The 25125-nt window shown below is 50.5% G+C and overlaps 2 protein-coding genes across 2 annotated transcripts; one reads left to right on the forward strand and one right to left on the reverse strand.

Moving 5' to 3' along the window:
• Window positions 1-1424: 1424 nt before the first annotated feature.
• LOC128271969 (battenin) lies at window positions 1425-6445 on the forward strand. The gene is made up of 6 exons (XM_053009667.1): window positions 1425-1962; window positions 4785-4951; window positions 5039-5197; window positions 5315-5669; window positions 5744-6340; window positions 6406-6445. The coding sequence occupies exons 1-5, from the start codon at window positions 1744-1746 to the stop codon at window positions 6170-6172; spliced, it is 1329 nt and encodes a 442-aa protein (XP_052865627.1). The 5' UTR covers window positions 1425-1743; the 3' UTR covers window positions 6173-6340; window positions 6406-6445.
• Window positions 6446-15816: 9371 nt separating this feature from the next.
• Window positions 15817-21763, reverse strand: LOC128270238 (uncharacterized). Its single transcript, XM_053007640.1, has 3 exons — window positions 21755-21763; window positions 17702-18443; window positions 15817-16895 (listed from the first exon to the last, which is right to left on the reverse strand). The coding sequence occupies exons 1-3, from the start codon at window positions 21761-21763 to the stop codon at window positions 15817-15819; spliced, it is 1830 nt and encodes a 609-aa protein (XP_052863600.1).
• Between the last annotated feature and the right edge of the window lie 3362 nt (window positions 21764-25125).

Below are 25125 nucleotides of genomic sequence, written 5' to 3' on the forward strand. Positions count from 1 at the left end.
GTTCTTACGTGGCGCTATGGCCAACCGAGGCATGGGTCCTGCTGTAGGAGAGTGAGGAAAGTTTTGCATACTTTTTCTGTACATGTTGGTAAGACGGTGCGAAGCCCCTGCAGGAGAACGCTCGCACGTACGCGGTCCGTTTCCGACGTGACAGGACGTGGACTGCCGAGAGTTCCCTCGAAGCCACCGATCCTGCGAAATGGAACTTGTGGAACATTATCGTTTCCTTGCGTCAACGGCTCACCGAACGCTTCCGCTGGCGGGGACTGTTGTAGCCGCGAACGCCGGCGAACGAAGAAGACGATCAAATTAATTAATTGCCATCTTGCCGGCCACTTTAAGGACGCACAATACTTACGAACAAATCAACACTGCTTACGTTGATAAACAAGTGTTGGCTGTTTCTTTATGATCGATCACCAGCATCTGTTGTGGTAGTAACGTGTTGAACAACTACGCACCTGGATGCAGGCTCTATTTAGTACTTTTGTACCACTTTTGCCTGTGGAACTCAATGGGACACTAATACAATACATCAGGGGGATGGAAATATTTTCTACATCGTTCCTGTATACGACCACGAAACCTCGTTATTCGTAAACGCATATTGAAATTAAAGGTGACTTATGAAGCAATCTTGACTTATGAAATGTACGTTTCAATCCGCAACTTTTCCGAGAATTGGAATATCCTACAGTTTAATACAAAAACATCGGATCCCTGAAACGAATTGAATGAATCTGTCATCATACAGATACGTTACAAACAAGATTGCCATTCTGGACGTTGCTTTGAAAGTAAATGGATGAATAAGCACGAAAGTACCAATTATTAAATGCCTTACAGGATAATATTGATTTTTTTTTATCTTTCAGGGCATTGCTTCTGAACTAAAGTTTCAAATCTGCTGATGTGCTCTGTACTCTTCCGAGATGGATGTAGAGGCTTCTTCATGTCTTTGATTACAAGAACTTCAGAAGAACAGTTATATTTGATTTTGGATTATTCTAAGTGATTTACTGCACAATTCTCATCTTTCCGTCCCAATTCCATGCCAAGCATTGTCTGACTTGCAGCTGCAGCTTTCTAATACTTTCGAGCGATTCCTTCGGATCGTCCATTTAATAGGGTTGTTTCGGAAGCGCGCCATGAGTCGGTAAACGTAACCTATAATCATGGGTGCCTCGGGCATCTTGAGCATATTTCGATAACTTCCAAACCGGGCCACTGCAATTGGCCGACTCTACGACCGTGCCAAACAGCTGCGCTCTGCGTTGTTGGCCAATCAGTAGCGCCACTCGAGTGGCTATCGGACCATCTCGTCCACTGACCCGTTGCCGGCGGCGCGAGCCCATGCGAGTTGATAGCGCCGATCGCGGAGAGCTGCTCCGCAAGTGCGTTAGTCAGTTCAGTGCGTTCGGAGCGAGAGGATCGCCCTACTCGAACCTCCTCCTCGCGAACTCGCTACGTACTGTCGATCTTCGGAGTGCCACCGTGTTTGAACGATCGCCACTCCGAGGTCAGTGTTGTGTGGCTGGGGGTATGTTGATAAAATACACATCCATAGAGCACGTTGGCACCGAGGAATGTGTGGTTTGCGTGGAAGTTGCTGCAAGTCTAGAATATAGCGAAAGACGACTACGTGGCGCACTACGCAGCAGCTGATAGTGTGCACCGAAAAGCCAACAGTGTACGGCGGCGAGAGCAGCACATCAGCTTAGAGTATCCAGAGTATACTGCAAAATGGGTGACACGGGCGAGAGTGCCTCACCTTCGGTGGTTCCACTGACCGACGGCGATACCGAAGATGCACCACCGAAAGACAAAGGCCTGTGGCGTGATCTGGTTGCCTACTGGATATTGGGTTTGTGCAACAATTACGGCTACGTCGTGATGCTGACGGCCGCGCACGACATTCTGAAGGACCTGGAGGAGGGTGACGATCACGCCAAAAGTGCACTGGTGAGTGGAGTGAAAGCGAACGGTCAAATACACTTTTAGCACGCTGCACGTGCTGACGCGTAGCGCTGCGATCGTAGTGGTGTTGTTGTTTTTGAAAAAGTAGCTTTGTTTGGGATTTCTCGCCATTTGTTGCGCGTCGCGGCGATCACGAGTGCGTGTAGTGGTGCGATCTGCTTTGTTGTGGATCGATCAGCGAAGACGGGGGATTCCATCACTCGCTCGTGAAGTACATCACTTGAGGGCCAATCGCATAGCAAAACACTGATTTGTACCAGTGGCTAAAGCTGGCGCGTCACGTGGTAGCTCTTCTGCCTTGGCGCGGCCATTTATGACACCGTGGACAAGCCTTTGAATGATTGATTAGGGCCACTCTTGGCGGCCAATGTCGTGGACCTTGGGAACCCGATAAGCTTTGCACGGACCATAACAATACACAGACCTTCGCTTCGGAAGGGGCTCGCGTGATCTGCTCTGTCTGCCCCGGGCGGGATAGCGCCAGACCTGGACCGTTGATGGAGTTTATCAGCCCCCGAGTCGTACAAGATAAAACGCTAGAGGGATGTGAACTCAAAGTGATCCGCGTTATCGTAAGACTGTCAGCAATCAATGAACGGCAACTATCTAAACAATCCAGCCTTTCCGTTATGGTTAGACGATTGTGTTGTTCGAAATTGATGAGATTGCTTCAAAGTAATTTATCGCTTCCCGGTAATTCAACAACAGAAGGGCGCTATAAAAGTGGCGGTTGAATAGGCTTTAAATGCCTGGTTACCAGGCCCCAGGGAGGGGAGCAACTCCCTATAGTGTCACCTCTTTGGTTGCAAGTTGACACAAATGAACGTTAAGATAAAATGTAGCCACGTTAATATGCTATCATATTTTAATTACAATACAAAGCTCAAAAGTTGGGTCGAGTTAGAGGTTCGTCATTAAAAAGGAATGCCCATGTCACACAAAGACTCTCCACACATTCGATGTTTGTTAAAAGCATTCCAGCGTAGCAGCGGGTGTGATTGCAAATTCGGCTCGGATGTCATCTTATTGACGGGTCGGTTTACCACTTTTCGATATCCGGTTTCATAGATACATACACCTTATTTCTTAAATTTTCAAACTAATCACTCAAGCTATTAGATGAAGGTGGTTGTCACGCTTTTTTCGGGAAGCACACCTCGAAATCACCTGGATCCATCTATACAACGATTTGTTGAAAGATATAATCAAAGTTTTCACTTTGCACATTTCAATTCACATTTATGAATTGATTTTCTCCAAGAAAAACAAAACAAGAACAAACAATCTGAACTGAGGAAATCGGCTACCAGCTTCAGTTTCTTTATGGGGATTCAAATGCCTTCGTCACTGTCTCACCTGTTGCTATCAGCGCAGAGACGCATGTTCCGTTTATTTAAACTTCCGCTGAAACGAAATAAAGCTTTATCTTGGGTGGAAAATAAGCGATTGCATATCAATTGCCACAACGAATCTGAGATCATTCTGAGAAGTTTTATCAAACATTTTTATGTTCTTAGTTCTAAGTTACTCTTGTAATCAGGCTAATCAGGCTGTCGATCCGGCTACATTACCCGTTGACTCTATTTATGCAATGGATGAATAAATAAATAGTTCTCTAGGATCTCTAGGATCTAACTATTGGACGACATTGTGCTCCTGGTAGGCCGTTTGTCCATTAATTATACTAATTTCTTAACTTTTAAATACTATTTTGCTACCGTTATAGAACAAAACATGGCCAGTAGCATAGAGCAGTAGACTTGAGTTGCACATAGTTATATTATTAAACTAAAACCCACTTCTGCCCTTTACAGCTGACAAAATAAACGCTTCCCTTTTGTTTCGGCCAAATCTGGACCATTGTAAAAAAGGGCTCCCTTTGAATGGAGCTTGTTGAATAGCAGTGTGAGGTTGAGGCTGCTGTGATCCCGCATTGGACGCCACCGTTCGGCAGTTTGCGGAAAAGTAATGTAAAGCACACCGGCCAGACCATTTGTTATGGCAAAGCTATGCTCGGAATATTGCGATGGCAGTTGGCGCCGGTGGTCAGTAGCGTTGGCATACCAAAAAGCGAAAGAACAATATACGGACCGTGGAAAGCGAATCGCCGGTACCTGGTACTGGTACGGCCCGTGGCGCTATTTTTCTCACTCGCTAGTTGGGCGCCACTTATGAACTGCACTTGATGCACTACTTGCCACCGTCCGAGCCCGTAAGCATATTTTACATCGCAAAAAGCTAACCCGGCATAACCAGTAATGAATAGCACCGACCGAGTCCTAGCGCTCGGCTAGGTTCGTTAGATGACGCCCCTCGCAAACTGTTCTAAGTGTCCAAATAATGGCACTCTCCACGAACTAAAGTGCCCGGTACCGGTGCTGGTAACGGAAATGAATATTAAAATAGCGCAATTTCGAGTGTATGTGATGGGTATGCTCTGGCTGCATTTTATATTAGTAGCCGTTTTCCCTTTCGAACGTTGTGAGCTTGGGTCTCTCCAACTTTCCCACAACTCGTAAGTTGCGGCTTTACTTTTTGTGGTCTAAACCTTTCTGTGTGCGGGCGCTTTAACCCTCCGGTAAGGTTTTAAATACTTAAAAACTGTAAAATACGGAGAATTTTCAAGCAGAATAAATATATATTTGTTTCGTCGAGAGTTTGGGGCTCTTGAATTTCGGACCCGGAATGCTGTGCAGCAGATTCCTCCAGTAATGGAGCTATTGTCGAGTAAAATTACGGCTTAATTTGTGTTTCAATATAAAGGCAGCACACTTTAACCCGCCTTACGCTTTGCTTTTTCGCCATAGAATGCATTCAGTGTACACAACACGACGACGGCCCGCTCGGACGACGTCACGTACGGATATGAAGCGCGGCCCTGCAACAAGCTATCGACCGGCGCCATCCTGCTGGCGGACATCCTGCCAGCGTTGGCTGTCAAATCAATTGCATCGTTCTTCCCGCTGGCCAAGCAGTAAGCGCTACGTTCGGGGCATACCGTCGGTGCCCTGGCTAAAGCAGCCATCGTGGTGGCGTAACGCTTTTTTTCCTCCATCCACAGTATACGGATCTTCCTGTGTGTTGTTGCCGCGGCGGCCGGGTTCCTGCTAACGGCATTTGCCACCGTCCAGTGGGTCCTGTTTCTGGGCGTGATATCGACATCGTTCTCCTCCGGGCTCGGCGAAGCCACATTCCTGGCGTATGCAACGTACTTCAACAAGTCAGTACTCCGGGCCCCGATGGCGGCCCTTTTATTAGGTTTTAATGAGTCCATGTAATGTGTGTGACCCCGTCCGTCCGCCTGACTGGCGGCTGTGGTTTTCTTTTGCCTGCATAGGAACGTCATTTCAACGTGGTCCTCCGGTACGGGTGGCGCGGGAATTGCCGGATCACTCTCGTACACCGGGCTCACCGAGCTCGGTCTGACGCCAAAGACTACCATTCTCATTATGCTGGTCGTGCCGGCCCTCGAAGCGGTGGCCTTTTGGGTGCTGCTGCGCCACAAAGACACAAGCAAACCGGCCCTACCGGAGGAAGCGCAGGGCAAGGAAATTGACTACAGCACGCTGCCAGAGGAGGAACGTCCGCTGGAGAACTGGAACCAGCGATTGCGATACATTCCATCGCTGTTCATCTACATGATCCCGCTGATTTTGGTGTACCTTCTGGAGTACTTTATCAATCAGGGCTTGGTAAGAAACGGCCGTACCGAGGAAAACTTTCGGTAGAACTGATTCGAACTGATTCTCTGCTTTGCCCATCATAGTTCGAGCTGCTCTACTTCCCCGGCATCTGGCTGTCGCAATCGGGACAGTACCGTTGGTATCAGGTGATCTACCAGATCGGTGTGTTCATATCGCGATCGTCGGTCAACCTCATCCAGTTCCGGCACGTGTGGATCATGGCTGTGCTGCAGTTCGTCAACGTAGTTTACTTCACCTTTGAGGCGGTTTACTTCTTCACACCGTCGATCTGGATCATCTTCGTGCTGATTCTCTGGGAGGGACTGCTCGGCGGTGGCGGCTACGTGAACACCTTCTATCGCCTGCAGACGGAGGTGCCCGCTGCGCGCCGCGAGTACGCCATGATGGTGACGTCCATCTCGGACTCGGTCGGTATTGCGCTGGCCGGTGTTGCTGCCATACCGTCACACAACGCAATCTGTGATCTGCCGGTGCCCGATCGGTTACTGTAGTCGTTACGTAGTCGGAACTACTGAATGAATCAAGAGTAAATCTGAACCGATTTCACAGATTTACACGATCCAAATGTTATTGAAAAGTGATTAAACTAATCTAAATTATTGTTTTCCCGTTACTCCTCATTCCGAGCTCCGAAACTCTCCACAAAGTAAAACAAACGGGTAAGCAATGTAAGTGAACTTTCTGACGGCATGTGATGAATTTTAATTACATTTCAATTTTCCAGATGAAATGCAAACCCCCTTGCTATTGACAGGCCCGCAGGGTTTATCCTACATCCTTGCTCTTTCGATTACACAACCGAAAATTTTAGGGGCAACCATCAACACACTGTTTGAGGTGTACCACCGAAACCGCACCGTAGGGCTTCGAGGCAACTCGAGGCCCGGCCGTGGCAAATGAACCGGTAACATCCTTCGGGCCCGCCGGCCGACCAAGGTAGCAAACTTTTATCACCCCACAAAAACCAATCACACACCAGTCCCGTGCAGGAGCCGTCATTGATTTGACCGTTTGATAGTTCCGGGACTGCCAGAGTGTGTGTGTGTGTGTGTGGTGAGTTAAGCGAGCTAAATTATGCAAACATGTTTTTATCAGTTTTATAAACTATCGCTCCCAACTATCGTCCCAGAGACGGACAAGAACCGGTCGGATGCGATGCGGTCACACTCACCTGCAAGTTCGAGCGAGGAGTTTATCGACGGATGAGCATAGGGGCGGCCAAAAAGGGGATCGCCAGAATCCGAATCGCGGTGGAGAAGAGAAAAAACAATTCTGCCTTTATTCTCCAAATGTGTCTGCCCAGAGGGCGTTGCAAAATGGACCCCGAGTTCGCCGGGTACACACACCGTGTCGGATGCTGGCCTTGTGCCGTGGCCCGCATCCGGTGCTTCAGAACCTAGTTCGGGGCCCTTCCGGCGATGGCCGTTGTCACCGGATGTAATGCAATTTACATAGTTTCATGTTTACCATTTGCATATTTTCGACCGCAAGCATGTATGGCCTCGCCAAGCACATCTGGTGCAGCCAAGGCGCTTGAGCAGTAAGCTGTTTGCGAAAGGACTTTGGTCTTCCGGTGGTTCTCGTGTAGAACCTCTATGAAGTCGGTAGGCCGGAAGATTAACACCTTCATCTGTGGTGGCCATCAGCACATCGGCAAAATGGTTATGGCCGGCCCGGCTCAATCTTTGCTTTTGCCCACAGTCTAGACCGTTACTGTTACGACTCGTTTGCCTTCTGGCTTTTTATTGAATCTATATTTACCTCAAACGACCGTATCGCGCACCTCGAAAACACCGTGGCTTCAACGGGCGGGCCACGAAGCGTGACGACGCTTTTCCCCGGGCCCGATAATAACGTCAACACATGCTTCTTGTGGCACTGAATTGAATTTGCTCCATCGAAAGCTTGGACCCACAGCGCAGCAGAGAGCGAAATAAATTGTCACCCATTTCAAAGTGGAGGCTATTGTTTCTTGGAAAAGTTTCAAATTTTCACGCTGATTCGCGCCACGTGCGCGACCGAACGAGTTATTGTAAATTGAGTTTACTTTCCAAACGCTACGCTAATTGACATGTGGGAGACTTTGTTGGGTGACACACATGCTCGTGGGGTTTTGTGTTTGCGTGCGGGGCCACAGTCGATTGTTCACGCATTTAATCCACGCGCCTGTCATCAATAATCACATCGCGAACCCGGGCGCCCATGTGCGCGCCGTCAATCACGAGGTGCCAATCAATTTGGCCGGCCCCGTTGGCTTGACTTTCAGCGAACAGTTGTCGGAGGCTGAAGGCGAGAAGGGCAGTGGCAAAAGAAAGTGGTTCGCGGCACTCAATAGAAATGTAACCGGCGACCGGCAAAATACTTTACGAAGCATATACCGTGGAATAATGCCCGCCGGGCCTGCCGGGTCGCGCCAACAGCGACAAATGTCCTTCGCGACGCAACGGAACATTTCCAACCCGAGCACACGAAAATAAGAAAGCTTCGGGGAAAATAAATTACATCCTTTCGTCGTGAGTGCTGCTCGCTGGTGAAAGCCGTTCGCCAACTTTGCCCGGCTGAAGCCGGCCCGTGGCTGTTGCCAAGTGGGGGCCGAAATTAGCATTATTTGGCTTCAGGGAGCCCGCCATACCAGAGCGCAGGCGGAAGCCCCAGTCGGGGCCCGGTGGGAAGTGGCCCCTGAAAGCGGTACCAACATTTCGATTCATTCCGAGCGGAAACGAACTGTTTTTCCATGCCCGTTCCTGATTCGATGGCCCTGCGAATTGTCAAACTGTTGTAACACACGCCGAAGACGGCCAGGTGATCGGTCGCTTGTTTTTCACCAATACGCCGTAACGAACACGCGATTGCATACCCTGCAGGCGCAAAAGGGCGCCACAGAGTTTGGGCGCGGTTCATCGGTTGGCATAAAAAACGTCAGACGAGCGGAGCACATGTGGGCCGACGACTGGCAACCGGAAACCGAACGAAGCGGGAGCGAGAGCAGGACGAGGCCACTTCCGGTTTGCGGGGGCGAGCTGGGCTGAAAACGAATTTGAATTTTTATGAAAATCGCCTTCCTTCTGGAGGTTTCGCCTCCGCGCTATGTTCGAGGCGTCTACTGAGGGGGCGTACTATGATGGCCCTCACGGACACGTGAAGCATAAATCGGTGGCTGCCGGTGGCGGTGCCCTCCCCAACTCCCGCCATCGGGCGCCGGCGCAAGCGAGAAGGTATTTTCACCATTTGTTTAGACATTAGCCACACGTACCACTGTTCCAGGGCGCCCGGGGATCCGGGGAAGCGGCAGGAAATAAGAAAATAATTTCGAAATTATCCCCCGGAAAGCCATTAGTCCTGGTGGCCTTAAGGACGGCCAGTCAACCAGCCAGCCAGCAGGCCGGCAGCCCACGGGCCACGTGGACCACGTGCTGTACCGGTGTTTATTGCCTAACCTTGAGGTGGCCGTGTGGAGGAGATAAATCAACAACACGACCCCACGAGTCGGGTCCAGCCAGCGCTGGCCGTGGCGTGGGTCCTTGAAGCGTCCCGTTTTGGAGTTTCGGGAAAAAATCTAAACCCGGGCCTTAAAGTGACAAAAACGCCGACGCTTTTGGGGTTGGGGTTCCCCGCAAGGCCCAGGGGGTCATAAATTTGCCGATTAATATAGAAGATAATTATTTGCCGGCCCACCTGTGCCCTGCCGACCGCCGACCGAGCCAGTGCTCGGCCGACTGCCACGCCGTGCGCGCCGTGAGTAGGGGTTTAATTCACATCCGGCCGGTCAAAGTACGGGTCCGGTTTGCGGGCAGCAGGGGCACGGTGGAGGCACGTAATGCCCATTAGTAGGACGTCGCCCACTGGCCGATTCCTGCACGCGACCCATTATGCAAAGTAACGTAGGAGATGGTTCCGGTTCGGCCGAGAGCTCTTGGCCGAGCCGTGGCAAGTGGCATCGCGTCGCCGTGGACGACAAGGACCCCGCCGGTCGTTTGTTTTAGTGGCGCATAAGGATTAGCGACTGCCCGACTGGAAGGATGCGGAACCATCTTAACTCGGGGAGCTGCCGTCCGGCGACTCCGGAACGGAGAGACAAATAAGAGTTAAGCCCCTCCGATAAGCGCCAAGGATGGCGCCAAGTTCTCTCTCAACTACACGCCTTGCCGGATACAAGCGTCTTGGATCGCTACCGTGAAGGAACTTTATTAATGAACCCCGAAACATGCCAAGACAGCGTATAGCTGGTAATTGAGTAAATCCCACAGGTTCAGCTTCGAGATTCCGTCAACATCTGGTCAACTAGAAAATGTTGCAATATTGCATTGCATCGAATTGCATTTTGTGTCTACAATGAGGAAGACCGTAAAATATCGGAAATTCGCTTATAACTCAAAAGTTCACCATTAAAATAATCCCTGTTCTATGCAATATCTGGTCTTTTTTATGCTGATACTGTGCAAACGACGCACAGCCCTTAAATAGTATTCTTGTTTAATTGAGTTGTTTTTGGTAAACTCATGTGCAACTTGAGTAAATGTTTTCAGGAGTAAGTTGCGGTGTGTGAGGGTTTATAGCCCATGCTCTTATAAACCACAGTGAACCGGATGCCAGCGCCGCATACAAGGAATGGTCTCTGGCCCTTCTGCTAGATTTGGGCGACTCAAAAATCCACTGGACACTATCACTCGCTTAAAGCAAGCCGCTTTTTGGAAGGTATCTACCCGCACAGTACGATTGTTACGATAGGACCTAAAGGTCAGCAGCCGAATGTCTTAATGTTTGGGCGGAGGGCCTCCTGTTTGTTTTGGCCGAGTAAATAAATCATGGCCGTTCCAGGAATCCGACCTGCAGCTTGTTGAAAGCGGTCCCGAAGCTGTCTGGACCTGTTTATCTTGCCAAACTATCAGTGTGTGAGCTTACGGTGCTTGTTTTGTGCTCACTTGATAGTGAAGAGGAAGAGAGTTCAGTTAAACTTTAAGATTAGCTAAGCAGCTCGTCAAACGACATCTTCTAGGTATTTTAGTTTCTACGTAAGATTTTAACTGCACCACACACTCACGGCATTCCCATAAAATTAATTGAAATTGACGTGGCACATTTCCAATTCCCATGTCCAGGGTTGTTTCAATCAACAGTCGCCAACACCGCCCAACTTTCGAGTTTTAGAGGTGCATTTCATTTCAGATTGGAAAAGGCCATCATGAGAATACTGATTCACTGGGATGGGATGAACGCTGTGAAACGCGACAAATTTCAACAATTCCAACACCGAAAGGAGCTTATGCTGGGCTTAGTCGGACCACGGTAAGCCATCGTACCACCGCACGGCTTGTCTTTCTAAGCCTTTTGTTGTGTTTTTTTTTTCGATGGAGAAACAGATTAAGGATAGGGACATTGCGTTTGGTCCGAAATGAAGTTTTCTTTTCCGATCCGGAGTACAAAATCGATACCGAGCCGGTGCGGTCAGGACCTTCAACGAGTGAACCGATGTGATCCCCTGCGATGCTCTGACCTCTTCGAGACACCGGCCTAGGCCGGGCCCTAGACCGGTCAGTGGACGTTCGGGCAAAGCCGTAAAACAAAGCTGGTCAGCATCGCTGGCAGCGGACTGTCGGAATCGATTAAGCTGCTCGAGATTGGGCGTCGAGTTCCGAGCCCACGCATCGATTGAGCACACGTTTCGAAGATAGGCGCCGGATCGGGGATCTGTTTGCCCCGGGAAAGGCAAGCTCGATGGAAAATTTGTTCGCTTCTCCTGTCGATGTGAGATTAGAACGACAAGAGGCAAAGTGAGGGCGAGAGAGAGAGAGAGACAGGAGACGGGAGACTGACACCGGGTTCTGACGGGCTAAGAGGGTTGTCAGTGAGATTAAACTTTTCACCAACTCCGGTTGCCGCTTTTGTGGGTTTCCAGTTTTTTTTTCTGCTGCACCCATTCTAGAGATGATCTTTTTCCAGGGAACGGAAACCTTATTTAAAAACGCTCCCCAACGAGGCCTTTTTTGCGTGTTGCGGCATCGACCGTGGGTATCTTGTGCCGTTCCGTATGAATGAGGCCATTTTCCAGCGCCTTTGGAAGAGTTGGGTTTCGTTTGGGCCACATTTTGCAGCATCCTGTCCCAGTTTTCCAGAGTGTGGCTTGCGATAACCTATGTGGAATAACTTATGCGTTGGATACGGTTACGACGGTTGGTTCCCGTTAGCAAGCGGCAGCGCTGGAACGAAGCGATCTTCGCAAAGGGGGTCAGTTTACTAAAGTGAATAAAATCGGAGCCCTTTTGGGGTTTATTAAAAAGAAAGAACAGAAAAGTATTCATAGATACCGGGCAAACGCAGGGCGAGCAGGTGGCGTCGAAATCACCGCCGCAACGGCAGATGAAGCCAACGCACGGGACCTGTCGATAGTCCGGGGCTCGAGGACCTCGCTGAAGCTCGCCCGTTTGGGGCGAGTTTCACTTTCGGTGCCGCACTGTGAGCGAAGAAAACGACACACACCGGAGGCGGAGCTTTTCCATACTTTCTGTTTTTATTTTGATCGTATTGTTCCTTTGCCGTTTGTTGTTTCACCAATGTTTGTCACAGGTTCACGCATCCACTCCTCCGAAGACTTATTTTGCAGTGATCTTTTTGAAAAATATAACAATTGCAGCACTCAGTTAGAGCTATAGTAGATGTAAATCTTTCACTTGTTTCCTTTCCTTTGTGAGCGTGTTTATGTATTTATAATTCCTGGTAAAATACCGTGTTTGCAGTGTGTACACGTGTTTAGGTTCGTGGCGTGACGTGACGTGTTTGCCTATGCGGAACGCGAACGTGATGTTAGCCCTGCTGCTCGCCTCATTGAGAAGCTGATCCTGCACTAAGTGTTATAATAATGTTGCGTGCTCTGTCGAACAATCTTTCAGTCCCGATCCGTCACTTACCCTCTTGGATGTTTTGTTGGAGAGTTTTCCATATTAAACTTTTTTTTGTACGCTACGCGTAGCGATAACGTAAATCATAGATCTCATCCCCGAACGACCAATGCTTCAAACGGCAGTCCGGTTCATCGTACAGTTGATAGCTTTTTGTCCTCCTACCGTCCTCGTACACTCTTTAAATGCCTCATCACCTTAACGTGTCTAGTTTGTGGCAAGTGGTTTTGCACTGCAACAAGTAAGTTTGACTTTAGCGGATCGAAACATTTGACGGGAATCCGGGGATCGGGAAAAACCTAGATAGTCGGTGTGTATCGCGTGCTCTACTTCTTCGGCATCGGCTTCTTCGGTTCGGGGGGGTTACTAAAATGGGGCTTTTTAACTGTTTACACGCTAGTAGCTGCCGATGATATCGTCGGAAAACCGCCGGTGGGCCGGTTTGACCGTGTGGTTGTGTGTGTGTGTGTGTGTGGCTTTTAGAGTGAAAGCACGATGATAGTGGGCTTCTATTTTCCGTAAGAACCGGTAATTCTCGTTGGCGATGTGCTAGGTCCACGCCGGTCAAAGCGTTTCCCGCGTGGTGCACCGGCGCCCAGGAGGAAGTAGGAGGGAAAGTGTAAAAAATGTCCACCTTTCCCCTGGGCGCCCAATCTGTCGCCCGGATTTCGATTCCTTCCCCATAGGCGACCTTCCGGCTGCGGGTGCTCAGTAGCGATCAGCGATCGTTAGGCGATCGATAAGACTTGCCTGGGTTTGTTACTTGCTTCATGTTTATGTTTTATACACACACACACACTTATGTAATGGGGGAAGGTAGGTACTTACCGGCTAAGATACTTGTCTGTTTGGTTTTAAGGGTTTAGCAGTTATTTGTTTTGTGTTTTTGTTTGTTCTTCTTTTACATTTCATTGATTTGTTTTCTTACTCTACTCTATCGGTTTCTCTTTTGTTTCTCTACCTTCTTATCTAAAACATAGCCTCCTCTACCTCTCTCTCTCTCTCTCTCTCGCTCTCTTTCTGTCTCTCTCTGTGTTTCTCGGTGTGAGCCGTTTGTCTTCGCGTTTCGCGACGCGTTTATGTTCGTTCGTCTTCGCAACTCTTGCGTCACGCGCTGCTCCGTCACTCTTGGGTTTTGTGGTTTTCTTCGACTTGGTTTTTCGTTAGAAAATTGACTATAACTTGTTGTGTTTCTCGTTTCTCCTTCATATTTAGTTTCCTTTTGCTTCTTTTTGGGCACGTACGAACGCGGGTTAAGGGTGTTCAGCTGTGGATTGCGTTGCGATCGTGCTGCAATACCCCGTCGTGTGCGAGTTCAATCCACGGCCAAGTTGCGTAACGGGTGCAGTACAAGCGGGTGCCGTCGTGCCGTCGTGCCGTGCGTGTGTGTGCGCGCGTGTGTGTGGTTGTGTCTGCCCAATCCGGGCTGTTCGATGCGCTTCCGTTTGACATCCATTTATGGGTTTGGCTCGGCCGCCGGCTCGAATTGTGCACAGGTCGCCAGCCGCAACAACCAGCATCAGGCCAGCCGACGCCAGCGTGTGTTCCCTTTGCTCCTTTCGCCCTCATGGGGTCCGAGTGGTACTACTGCATGATGCTGGATGGATCAAATGATATCCCAGCCCAGCAGTTGCAGAGCTGATGCTGCTGCTGCTGGGTGCATCCTTGTGCATCCCTCACTCACTCTGCTGCCTCTGCCGGGCCCTTTCGCGCGTGTGCGTGTGTGTGCGTGTTGGTAAAAAATCGGGCACCGACTCGGGTGGGTGGTGTTTAATTTCTGTACTTCTCTGTGTGGGGCAGCGCGCACACCATATAAGATATTGTCATTTTCTATTGCTTATGCGTTTTCATAGAAAACTTACGCTAACCGTTTCGCGGCGCACCGCAACACACACACACACACACTTATTGAGAGCCACACGCCGATGGATGCTAAGGCGCGTGAGCCTTGGCTTGGCGATCGAAGCCGAAACAGGACCCTTGCGGGGCTTCGACTCGTTCCTTGTTCCCCCCCACCTCTTGGGCTTGGCCATTTTCTTTAAACGTACTTTAAAATGTCTATTATTGTCATGATTTTGTTTGTTTTCTCTTCTCGGCCGCTTGGCGCTTTGGTGTGCCAATTCGAGCAGGGCGGGCTCTGAGCTGAGCGCCTCCTGCGGTGTTCCGGTGTTCAGCAGCCGCCCATCGTTGGAGCCTGCGTTGAGTGATCCACGAACCGAGCACGGCGGCGGACACAGGTCACAGGGTGGCCCGGATCAGGGCGAGAATGGATGAACTTGGACTCTTCTGATTGATATGTCGGTAGAGTGTGCTTCGGCCGCTCGGTCGGTTCTCGGGATCGGGACTCCAAACAGGCTCCGGACCAGGTGGCGGAGCAGCTCTATAAATCGATGTCAAACCGGGTGTTTATGTGTGCGCGTGTGTGTGTGTGTGGGTGTTCTTATTTGTCTCCATCGCTAAGTGTTCCGGTGTTCCGCACCTGAAGGTGCGCTCGCCAGAGTTGTAGAGTTTGTGTGGCCCGACTGTGGGCCTATGCGAATGATACTTTTACTTTTTCTCGCCATCCTCAACATCAACCATCATCAAACGGGCATCACCGACAGCGGCCACTCTGCCGCATAATCTGTCGTCCATCATCTTGCCGTTCTGTTTTCTTTATTCAGTAAATATATATTGTCGTCGTCGTCATCGTCGCCGTCTTCTCCGTACACCACCACCGTGGGTGTGCTTCGTTCTGGGGTGCCGTGTTCGTGCCAATCTCCGGTTCTGTTTATGTTGGAACTGCGGAACCCCCAAACGTTCCATTTGCTCCGCGATCCGTGGCTGATTTCGATAGTGAGCCCCACTCGGTGCCCTAGGATCGATACGGGCGTCTTTCGGGGGGGCGGGGAAAAAAATCGAAAACATTGACGACCCGAGCCCCGTCTCGGGAGCCACAAATGTTGCTAAATTCCGCCCACAACTGGCGATAAATCAAGGGTGATTTATCGCGGGGGGTTATCTGGTCTGGGCGCCGAATGAAAACAAAGACCTTCGGCCAGAGGACCTTCTTCGGCCGGAGAAGCCGTCTTCGTTTCGGACAGTATCGAAACCGTTGCGTTGTGGAGTGCGATCCTGTGAAGAAGCAATAAAAAAGCCGGAGTTGGTGGCGCATAATTCGCCGGCGCAAGAGAAGGTTTTGGGTGGGGACAGGGAGGGCAGAGCGAAAGGACATGGGGGAGGGTGGTGAATCTCGACTCTTAAGGCATCGGCTGGTGATTCAGTAGGTTGTTGCTGCTGATGTGGTTGCCGCCGTTGTTGCTGTTGCTGATGCTCGGTTGCCCGTTGGGGCCGCTGGGGCGCCGTTTGGGCGGTGCGCTGAGACGCCGGTCGGTGATGGCCACGAACGGGAGACGCTGGCGCTTGAGGCGCCCGTACCCGCCGCCGCCCATCGGTGACTGCGGTGACGCGACCCGGTGGTAGACGAACTGGCCGGCCCGCGACGACAGCTTGTAGTTGGGATGTCCGCCGTCTCCACCGTGGCCGCTGGACATCGTAGGCCGCCCGTACATCACGTGGGACGCTCCGAGGCCGTCGTCGAGGTCATCGTGCCCGTCCAGTGCGTGCTTCTTGTCGTAGATGATGTGGATGCCCTCGCCGGGCAGCGCGTTCGAGTGGATCGTGGACGACTGGATCGCTTCCTGGATGTAGTCGCGCTGCATGCCCTGGGTCTTCGGCTGGCTCGGCCGCTGCTCCTCGAACAGGTCCTCCTCCATCCAGTGCGGATTTTTCCTGCGATGGTACTTGCGCTCTCGGTGCTTGTGCGCACTGTAGTCGGACAGTGGCGCGATGGTGCCCTCGAGCAGGTCGATCAGCTGCTTGTTGCGGCGGTTGTACTTCTTGATGTACGGCGGCACGTTGTCCGGTTTGGCTTCCGTCTTCAGCGAGCTCATGACCTTGTCGAAGTTGGGCCACTTCTCCTGGCTGCTGCTGCTGCTGCTGCGGCCGTTCAGGTGCGCCATAATGTCCTCGTTCGTCTCGAGCTTGTTCGAGTTCTCGTAGTAGTTGATCTGGCCCTGGTAGTCCGGCTTCAGGTCCTGCATCTTCTTCCAGCGCTCCCGCTCCCGCTCCAGCATCTTGCGCCGGTAGTAATCGTGGTGGAACGTGTGGTACGGCTGGTGGTACAGTCCGCCCCGGTGATGGTGCGTGTGCTTGAAGTTCTTGTGCTTCTTGTACAGCTTCAGCCGGTACGACTTGGCCTTCTTTTCCATCTGCTCGAACACGTCATTCTCGCCGGTGTCGGGTGTCGGCGTCGGTTTGTGTGTGGAAATCTTATTGTCTGCGAACGAGAAACACGCCAGAGCAATAGGTGAAGTGAATTACGGGGTTCAAACAGGGTCTAGAACTTTCTCTAGAATTTGCCACAGAACGGCGTCTTCGAGTATTTCTAATAGTACTAAGAAGTCTGTCACTGTCAGTCTCCACTCGCAAGATTTTCTTCCTTTTCGAGCAGTTTCGAGCAGAAAGCGCAATGCTTCCTGAATGTCACAATGGTGATTGGATTGGGAGTGAACTGAATCGTTAATTATTAGAAGTCTACGTTGATAGGTTTTATAGGCGCTATTAACCCAGACTCAATCTAGTCAACCAGAAAACGGAAACGCACAATTGGAACTGTTGATTACACTTATTTTAAAATTCAGGATTCCTATGCCTATTCCATTAATGTAATCCACCATAAAATTTAGCCTTGCCTGCCTGTGGATGTGAGCACTTATTTTAGCTTTCGAGCAGCGGCCGAGAGTGTGCAACACATTTTATAACACCCCGTGTAATGGTAGATGTCAACATTAAAATTGCACGAATTTATCATAATTACAGCACCGGAAGCTGGTGGCCAGCTTGAGTCAACCATTTCTCCAAACTGCTCGAAGCTGCTCGATTGGGGCGAATCGCGACGGCTCACGTTATGCAACCATAGTTGTCCACAGTTCCCGGTAGCATCCTTCCAATGTTTCAATGGAAACTTCAATTTAATGTTTGGCAGAGAAGGAAGTAAACCGCGCCCGCAGAGCCATGCTTCATCTAGCCCCTCACAATATCAATAATAACAGTAATTTCATAACCGACACCCCACCGGCTTACCATCCTCCTGGCTCCGCGTCCGGTGTCCGGTGGAGCGACCGTCGCCGGGTTTCGCTCGATTTTCCGACCCGACCGCGTTCGCCAGCAAGTACGCCCCGTCGATGGAGTTCAGGAAGTCGATGCTTTTGCTCAGCAGCGCCGCATCCGACTCGGTCCGCGACACCGACGCGCCCGGCTCTTCCTTGCCGTCGCCACCTCGGTCGCTCGGTATCGGCCGCAAAAAGCGACTCCCGTCGATGGCGTTATCATCTTCGGATTCTTCCTCGACCTCGCCCCCATTGCCGCCGTCCTCGTCGTCGGTGGCGTCTGCGGCGTCGACGAAGCTTCGCCGGAGCGCACCACCATCACCACCACCACCAGCCCTGGCGCCAGTATCCGCCTCGCCGAACCCATCGTTTCCTCCGTGGTCGGCGTCGTCGTCATCGAGCGTCAGTTCCGGCAACTCCTTCTCGCCCGTTGGCCGCGCCAGCTGGTCGTCCACGTCCGCGGCTGGCGGTCGCCCGGCCGGCGGATGGCGAAATTCATTAAATGGATTCGCTTCATTTACATTGCGATCGCCTCTAGCGCCGCCGCCACCGTCGTCGCCGGCGCCGGGGCCGTTCGCCATGGTCATGCTCATCATGTTTGGAAAGTTATAAATATCGGCCTCATCTGGCGCGAGGGCGATGAAATTTTCCTCCGCCCCCTCGTCCCCGACGGCGCCATTTTCCCGTCGGTGGCGATGCTTCGGTTGCTGCGGGGCCTGGAAGAAACAACCAAATAAAGTCGCTGGATTAGAACAATCACCGAGAAAGAGAGAGTGAGAGCGAGAGGGGCTAAGGCAAAGTTCGAGTTGCTGATCGGCCCCGTCGGCAGGCGACGGTCGCAGGAGTTCCACAATTAATTATGCACTGGTGGGACAGGGTTGGAAAATAATTTTGAACTTTAAAATAAAGTAAAAAGATCGGAACCAACGCCGAGCCCAATCAATCACGGCGCATTTGCTTGGTCAATACGCCTCGCAACGGTCCGGATTTTGGTTTCGGATTCGGCGGGCATCATGATTAGGAAATTTTGCGGCACTCTGACCGGGCCATTTTCGGCGGAACTTCCGGTGTGCGGTGGTGAAAAACGTGGCCTGATGGCGCTATTAATTTGTGGCCGCGGGTTGCGCCCGCTGACGCTGCTAAGTTAGTTTTAATTAATTTAATTTGAGGCTTGCCCCGGAGCGTCCGAGGTTCGCCGGGCCACGCAGGATTCCGATAGCTGGCCACCGGGTCTGTGTGTGTGTGTATGTGTGTGTGTGGTATGAGGTGAAACACCACACAAATTGGTGCCACGGTGCCGTTGTATTGAAATCATGACATAGCTGATATCTGTTGACAGACGGGGCGAATATCCCGTCTGATTGCATTCGCAGTGTTTGGGCAATTGTGGCGCGCTTCGGGCGGCCTTCGGCAAATTGGAGTTTTGTTTGGTAAGCTGAACCGAAATAATGTATTGACCTAGTGATGGAGTGATGAAAGATAGCACAATGATTGGTACCGGATTTTGCTTAGTTTTGGTAATACATACGTCAGACGTTTATGAAAAACAGCGAACCAAAATATTTGCAATGTGTTCGTGTTATTTTGGGCTCATTTGGGAAAACATAATTGCTGCATAACTAACTAACATTATTATTCCAGTTCTAGTTGCAGCGTTTAAACACATGTGTCAATAAATTCCAATGATGAATAATTGACTATAATGATTCATAACTTGTCAAGACAAGACCAGAAGTGGCTTCGTTTGTTAATAATCTATTCAAAACAATAAATTATCGATAGAGAAAGGACTTTCGTGCAGTTTATGGGAAATGAAAAGCAGGTTTAGGCGTTGGTATGTAAAAATGGTCGACTATTAGATCTACCCGTACGTTCCAGAGACGATCAGATCACTCTCTAGATTTGAGAGAGAATGGTTTTCATATGTTACCCCCGCTGATAGAGCAGTCGGTAGTGCTCTTCGCTGTCACGCAGCTGGCCTGGGTTTCGAATCCCGGGACCGGTTGTAACTCAACCGGCCATGGATTCGTTTCCCGATACCGGCGTGATAGGGGGGTTGGCGCGGGGCTAACAATCCCGCCCGTAAAAATGAAATGTTAGAGAGAGCACCAGAGATTAACATTGTCTCTGGTGCAGGCCATGACCGCGCAGCGGTTGTAGCGCCCAAAATGATGATGATGATGATGGTTTTCATATGTTGGAATCATATGCATCAGCAAATAATATTCATCTATTATTTATTTCTAACCATCTTATGGATATACCAATCAACGTTCTAAATATGGAAAGTGAAAAACACAGATGCTTTTAGTAAAAGATAGCTTGCGCAGAGGCTCCGAAAGTTAAGCTACGCTGTTCCAGCCGGGCTGAAGGACCATAGAATAGAATAACTTAAGTTTAGTTTCAATTTCTTACTCATAGTCGATTCCGCGACTTGATCAAACCAACTAATTCAAATCCTGCTGTAGCAGTGCAGGAAAGTTCTTTAGTGTTCAGAAATTAGGAAGGATCCTCATTTTGAGAACCTCTCCTGAGTGAGTAACGCAATTCTTGCATGAGTCGTTTTGTGTACGTTGTTTTCATTCTCCATATTCGCCTTTCTCTCGATCGAACCATTTACGATACATTTCTGGTCAGTATGAGGGACGCATTGTGCCCTTTTCGTTTATCATTGTGAACCCATACCGGTTTCGATCCTGACACTTTATGGCTGGTTGGTTTCAGAATTCATAACCTTAAGAACACATTTATTGGTCCACGTATCCTGCATCTCAACGATCGATGCGTTGTATATTTCCGCGCGCTTCGTTGCTTACATTTGCATTTGTTATCTAGTGATTGTTATTTCTGGACGGATGTGTTAGGCCCTGTTCAGCCTGCACATGGACAACATCGTGCCATTGTCGACCGATACCAGTTATTGGGTAAAGATCGCTTCCCAGCAGTCATAACATGGGGTGCCTTTTGGCGTTGCGAACAAATATTACGAACTTTTCAGTTTGCAACGATTTACCGAAAGCAATAAACAATTTTACTTCCACAATCAAAGAAGGTGATTCGTTATTGTGAGACACAAAACTTTTCCGGAAGCTACTCGAAGCGTGTTAGGTGACCCTCAAATCTGCCGGCACACGTTACGATACATTAGGCAACAAAACTCAATCCACCAGCAGCAACAGCGAAGCGAAACTGCTGATTTACTCGACCGTTCGACGCAACCCGCCAGCATTTCATGATACGAATAAAAATCACAACGTCATTACCCGGGAACAATCAGTAAATTCTTTCACTTCTCTTCCACTTTGAATTTTCGCCGACCACCAACAGCAGTGAGTGGAGCGGGGAACACGGAGAACACAGCCACCAACGGGACAGGCGGACTTTTATTTCTTTCTTTCGCTTGTTTCACATCGACAACCAATGCCACAACCTCCCACGCCGCGGTACATAATTCGATGCTGCGAGCCACCGGAGGCAGATGAAGTGGGGTTCCGATTTCATTTGCAATGATCACCATTATCATAAAGCTCCGCGAGAGGCCCCTTGGGAAGCGACACCGGTGGGGGCTGGTGGAGGCTTCGAAGCTCCTGCCGGGCCTTTGGTGTTTCGTTTTGTGGTTTACGTCCATCGGGTTTTATTCACCGCTATCGGGTACGAGCGATCTGCTTCCAATTTTCCCTATCGCTAGGATCTCGGGATGATGCTGCGGTGACGCACCGCACCGCGCGGTGCGCATACTTTTCATCGATGTTTTGCATCCGCCTTAAAAGCGAAGGCATTATTTTGCATCATTTTCATATTTTCGCCGAACGAAGGTTGCCCGGAGCACGGAATCGGAACGTTTTTGGGGCGCATAAATTCTGGCCCACGGACCTCTCTTGTACCATCGCATAAAGTACCATCTTCTGGCACTGGGCTGAGCTGACGTCGCTGGAAGAATGTTTGGCTGCAAACCGGAACCACGCTGGCTGCGGCTGGGAACGAAGGTGGCTGTTTTATGAAAAAGTTTTCGGCGAACTTTACGCACCGTCAGCATTGTGCGCGTTCGAGTCGATGGCCTGAAGACGGTCGCTTTCCGGATTCGCGTCGGTCGGACGGATTCGGCTTCCGCTAAGAGGATTTAAATGTGGTGGCACTCGGTTGATGGAGGCATTAACAGTCAACTTCGCCTGGCCCCGGGAAAGGTTTGCTTTTTTGGTGGCCACGGTCTGTATGGGGCCGTGCCGAAGGGCATTGTTTGAAGTGTCGAAAGTGGTTCATTTGTTGGGTGAAAATCTTTACCCGCTTTCTGTCACCTGTCTTCTTGTTGGACTGACCGGACCAAAAATGACGGGAACTGTTTGACGCGACAAATCGGTGAAAGACCAACGTGGCCATTTATTTATTGTTCAGGACAATGACCAAACCATTATCGTAACCCTTCATGAACGCAGTGGAAAAAAAGTGTCAAAAACGAGAACCTTGCGTTTCGATACCTCTTTGTATATCCTCAATTTTCCAGGGTTATTCCGTTGAATAGTCTTGCCAAGAATAAAACGGAGAAATGGAGGCGCATGGTTGCTCACAAAACACGTGGCGCTCGGAGCAAATTTAAAGAAACATTTTCCTTACCGTGCCTAGCGTGTGCCAATTGTGATATCACAGTCGAATGAATGGCGGGCCATGTTTCGCCATTCATTCCTTCCGCAGGAACCAGGATCGGGTTTCGCTCACTACGACCGATGGTTGTTACGGCAGATGGTTGTTTTTCCAGTCGCATGTCGCCGCCGCACGCTGGGAGCGAACTTTGAAAATAGATAACCGACGGTGCCACCAATCGAACGTTCGATTGCCTGGAATCGAGGATTGGAAGCCAACCGAGTGGCGCCCGGAAATCGGAGTGCGGGACAACGCTGACAGAAAAGGTCATAAATTCACAATTCCATCCCACGCTGGTGCCGTTCCGCCGGAGAAGCCGACCCTCCTCCTAAGGCACGGCAGCCCACGCGCGGAGCCTGAAAAAAGGGCACCGCTGTGACACCGCTGTGTGACCCGGTTCGATATGCGGCACTTTGAATATGTTACTTCCATTCGACACGATTCGAAGCCCTTCGGCAACGTACGGGCGAGTAATTAATCAATTGTGACCGTTTGTGGGCGCGAGGAAAGCTCTCAATCGGATCGCGGAAATGGGAGTGAATTAATTTACACCGACCGTTTTGATGGAGGGTCGTCAAAGCGGGCCTAGTGAAGCGACCATCGGGCAGGTCCGTGGGTTCAGCACCAACGTTGGAATGCGTCGAAACATTTCCCACCGCTGGCGGGACCAAAACCCATTCGAACACGCATATTTAATGAATCAGTCCGATCAGGCCGATCTCCTGTCGGGCCGGAACTTTTCGCCGACGGAGACATTTTCGCGGGACTCGCGTGAGGAAATTACTAATTAGTGTACAGCGCCAGAGTGAACCTCAAATGGGACGATAAATTTGTTTGCCTGTGCACATTAACTAGGTGGCTCGGTTCGGTGGAACCAGGCACCAGGCGCCTCCATCCGGAACCGGCGTATGTTCCGCCTGAGCGATGCTGCTGCGGGAGTTGTATATTTAATTGCTGTACTTTCAGTTCCGCTTTAGCAACGCAGTGACGCTGGCCACCGTGTTCCGTGTTTCAGAGCTGCTTCTGATCGCTTGCGTCAAATAATACACAATGGCTAAAAGGTTATAAAAAGACGCGAAAGCGAAACCGTAAAACCTTTTACATTTGGATCAAAACAAAGTGCGGGGCCATGTGCCGGGGCCTTTGCGTAATGCTGCAGGACACACTCGTCCTAATTTTATGGCCAAATGAAGCAATCACCAGTTCCGGCTAAAATCATTTTCCTGCAATCTGTTGGACCGTCCACGGGGCATTGGCATCGGGGTACACCTTCCGAACACACATTTCCCATTTCTCCAGGGTTTGCGTTTTACGACTTGTGCACTCGGGTTGACTGATTGAGCCGCCAGGCTGCCTTGAGTGCGCCTCGGGAAAGGTGGCTTTCGCCATTTGTTTTTTTCTGTTTGAACCGAAACCGTACTTCGACGAATTTAGCTCGATTCATCAATCGCAGACGTGGCAGCCAATGGTGGGGGGGGCGGGTCGAGACTCGGCGAAGGAGCCACTTCCGGAGGCTGCTCCGGGGTTGAGGCTGGTGGTCGAAAAATTGCGTCCATTACCCGGGACGTTTGTCGCTCGGGGCTACCGGAAACCTGTTGTCCTTTTGCAATGTTCGCTCTTTGATTCAAGCCCCAGCCCCGGGCCTAGGGGAGTCCCAAGCACCGGAGTGTTAATGGCTTCATTCTTCTTCGTGCCTGCTCCTCGGCTGAAGTAGCCTGTAGGGCTTGCCGAACTTTTGCCCAGGCAAACAACTTCATCCGAGCCCAACCGGGCCCAGCTATTTGTTGCATTCGTTTTCGGTCGGAATCGAGTCGATTTTCGGGCTCATTTCGTGGAAAAATTTATCACCGACCCGGGGGGCGGTGGGGTGGAGAACCCCGCAAAAACATCGCAAACATCGCACCGGGCGGCCGCCATTTCGGCATGTGCCGTTGATCCGTCTTCCTTCTCCGGTGGCTTGGCTCCGCCCCGATTGGGCCAAAGGGCCAATATAAATCAATTACGGTTTCAGCCGTCGCACAATGGAAATTCAATTAGGCTCTCGACGTTTTCCGGCTCCTTCTGCGGCCGTCAGTCAGACATTTGCATCTTACCCATCAACCCGGGATGTCGATGGTCGCCGTGTGTTGCAATGTTTCCAGCGTCCAGCGCACGGAGTGGTCTCCGATGGACTCTCCGGGGAATAATTATGTTCGTTCGGGGCGATTGGCTACCGCCGGAATCCGGCTGGCCGGCCGGTACCCTTGACATGATCCGGTCGAACGGTGGATTATGGTAATTTTATTGACTCCGGCCGTAATCAGATTATCGGTAAATTGAGTCGCACGCTGCGAAATGCCATGTCGGCCGACCACGCGGTCCATGTTTAATGTCGCAGAACATTGGCCGGTTCGGTACCTCAACCCGTCTCCATCCGGCTACGTTGTTGCAGTTGGCGGCGAGTGACGAAAACGGTCCTGCCCAACGGGAACTCTCTGTCAAGAATGACAACTGATATGTCTCTCTTGGTAAATAATCGTAAGTTGCATAAATCGCTGTTAGTGGTTCCTGACACGTATGTTGATATAAAACAATCACTAATAAAAGTCCTGTCCTGTGGACCATTCGTTCTGTAAGGCGGTGTGGCTCACAATGGTGTCGACACTGTTTTCGTTTCAAGCTCCACACGCTTTATTATTTCCAGTCCCGTTTCCAGACACCCAGGCCAGCTATCGATTCGTAGCGCCAGATATGACGCTAATGCCCATTTTCCCAAACCGA

This window comes from Anopheles cruzii, chromosome 3, assembly GCF_943734635.1.
Source record: "Anopheles cruzii chromosome 3, idAnoCruzAS_RS32_06, whole genome shotgun sequence".
In the NCBI taxonomy this organism is placed as follows: domain Eukaryota; kingdom Metazoa; phylum Arthropoda; class Insecta; order Diptera; family Culicidae; genus Anopheles; species Anopheles cruzii.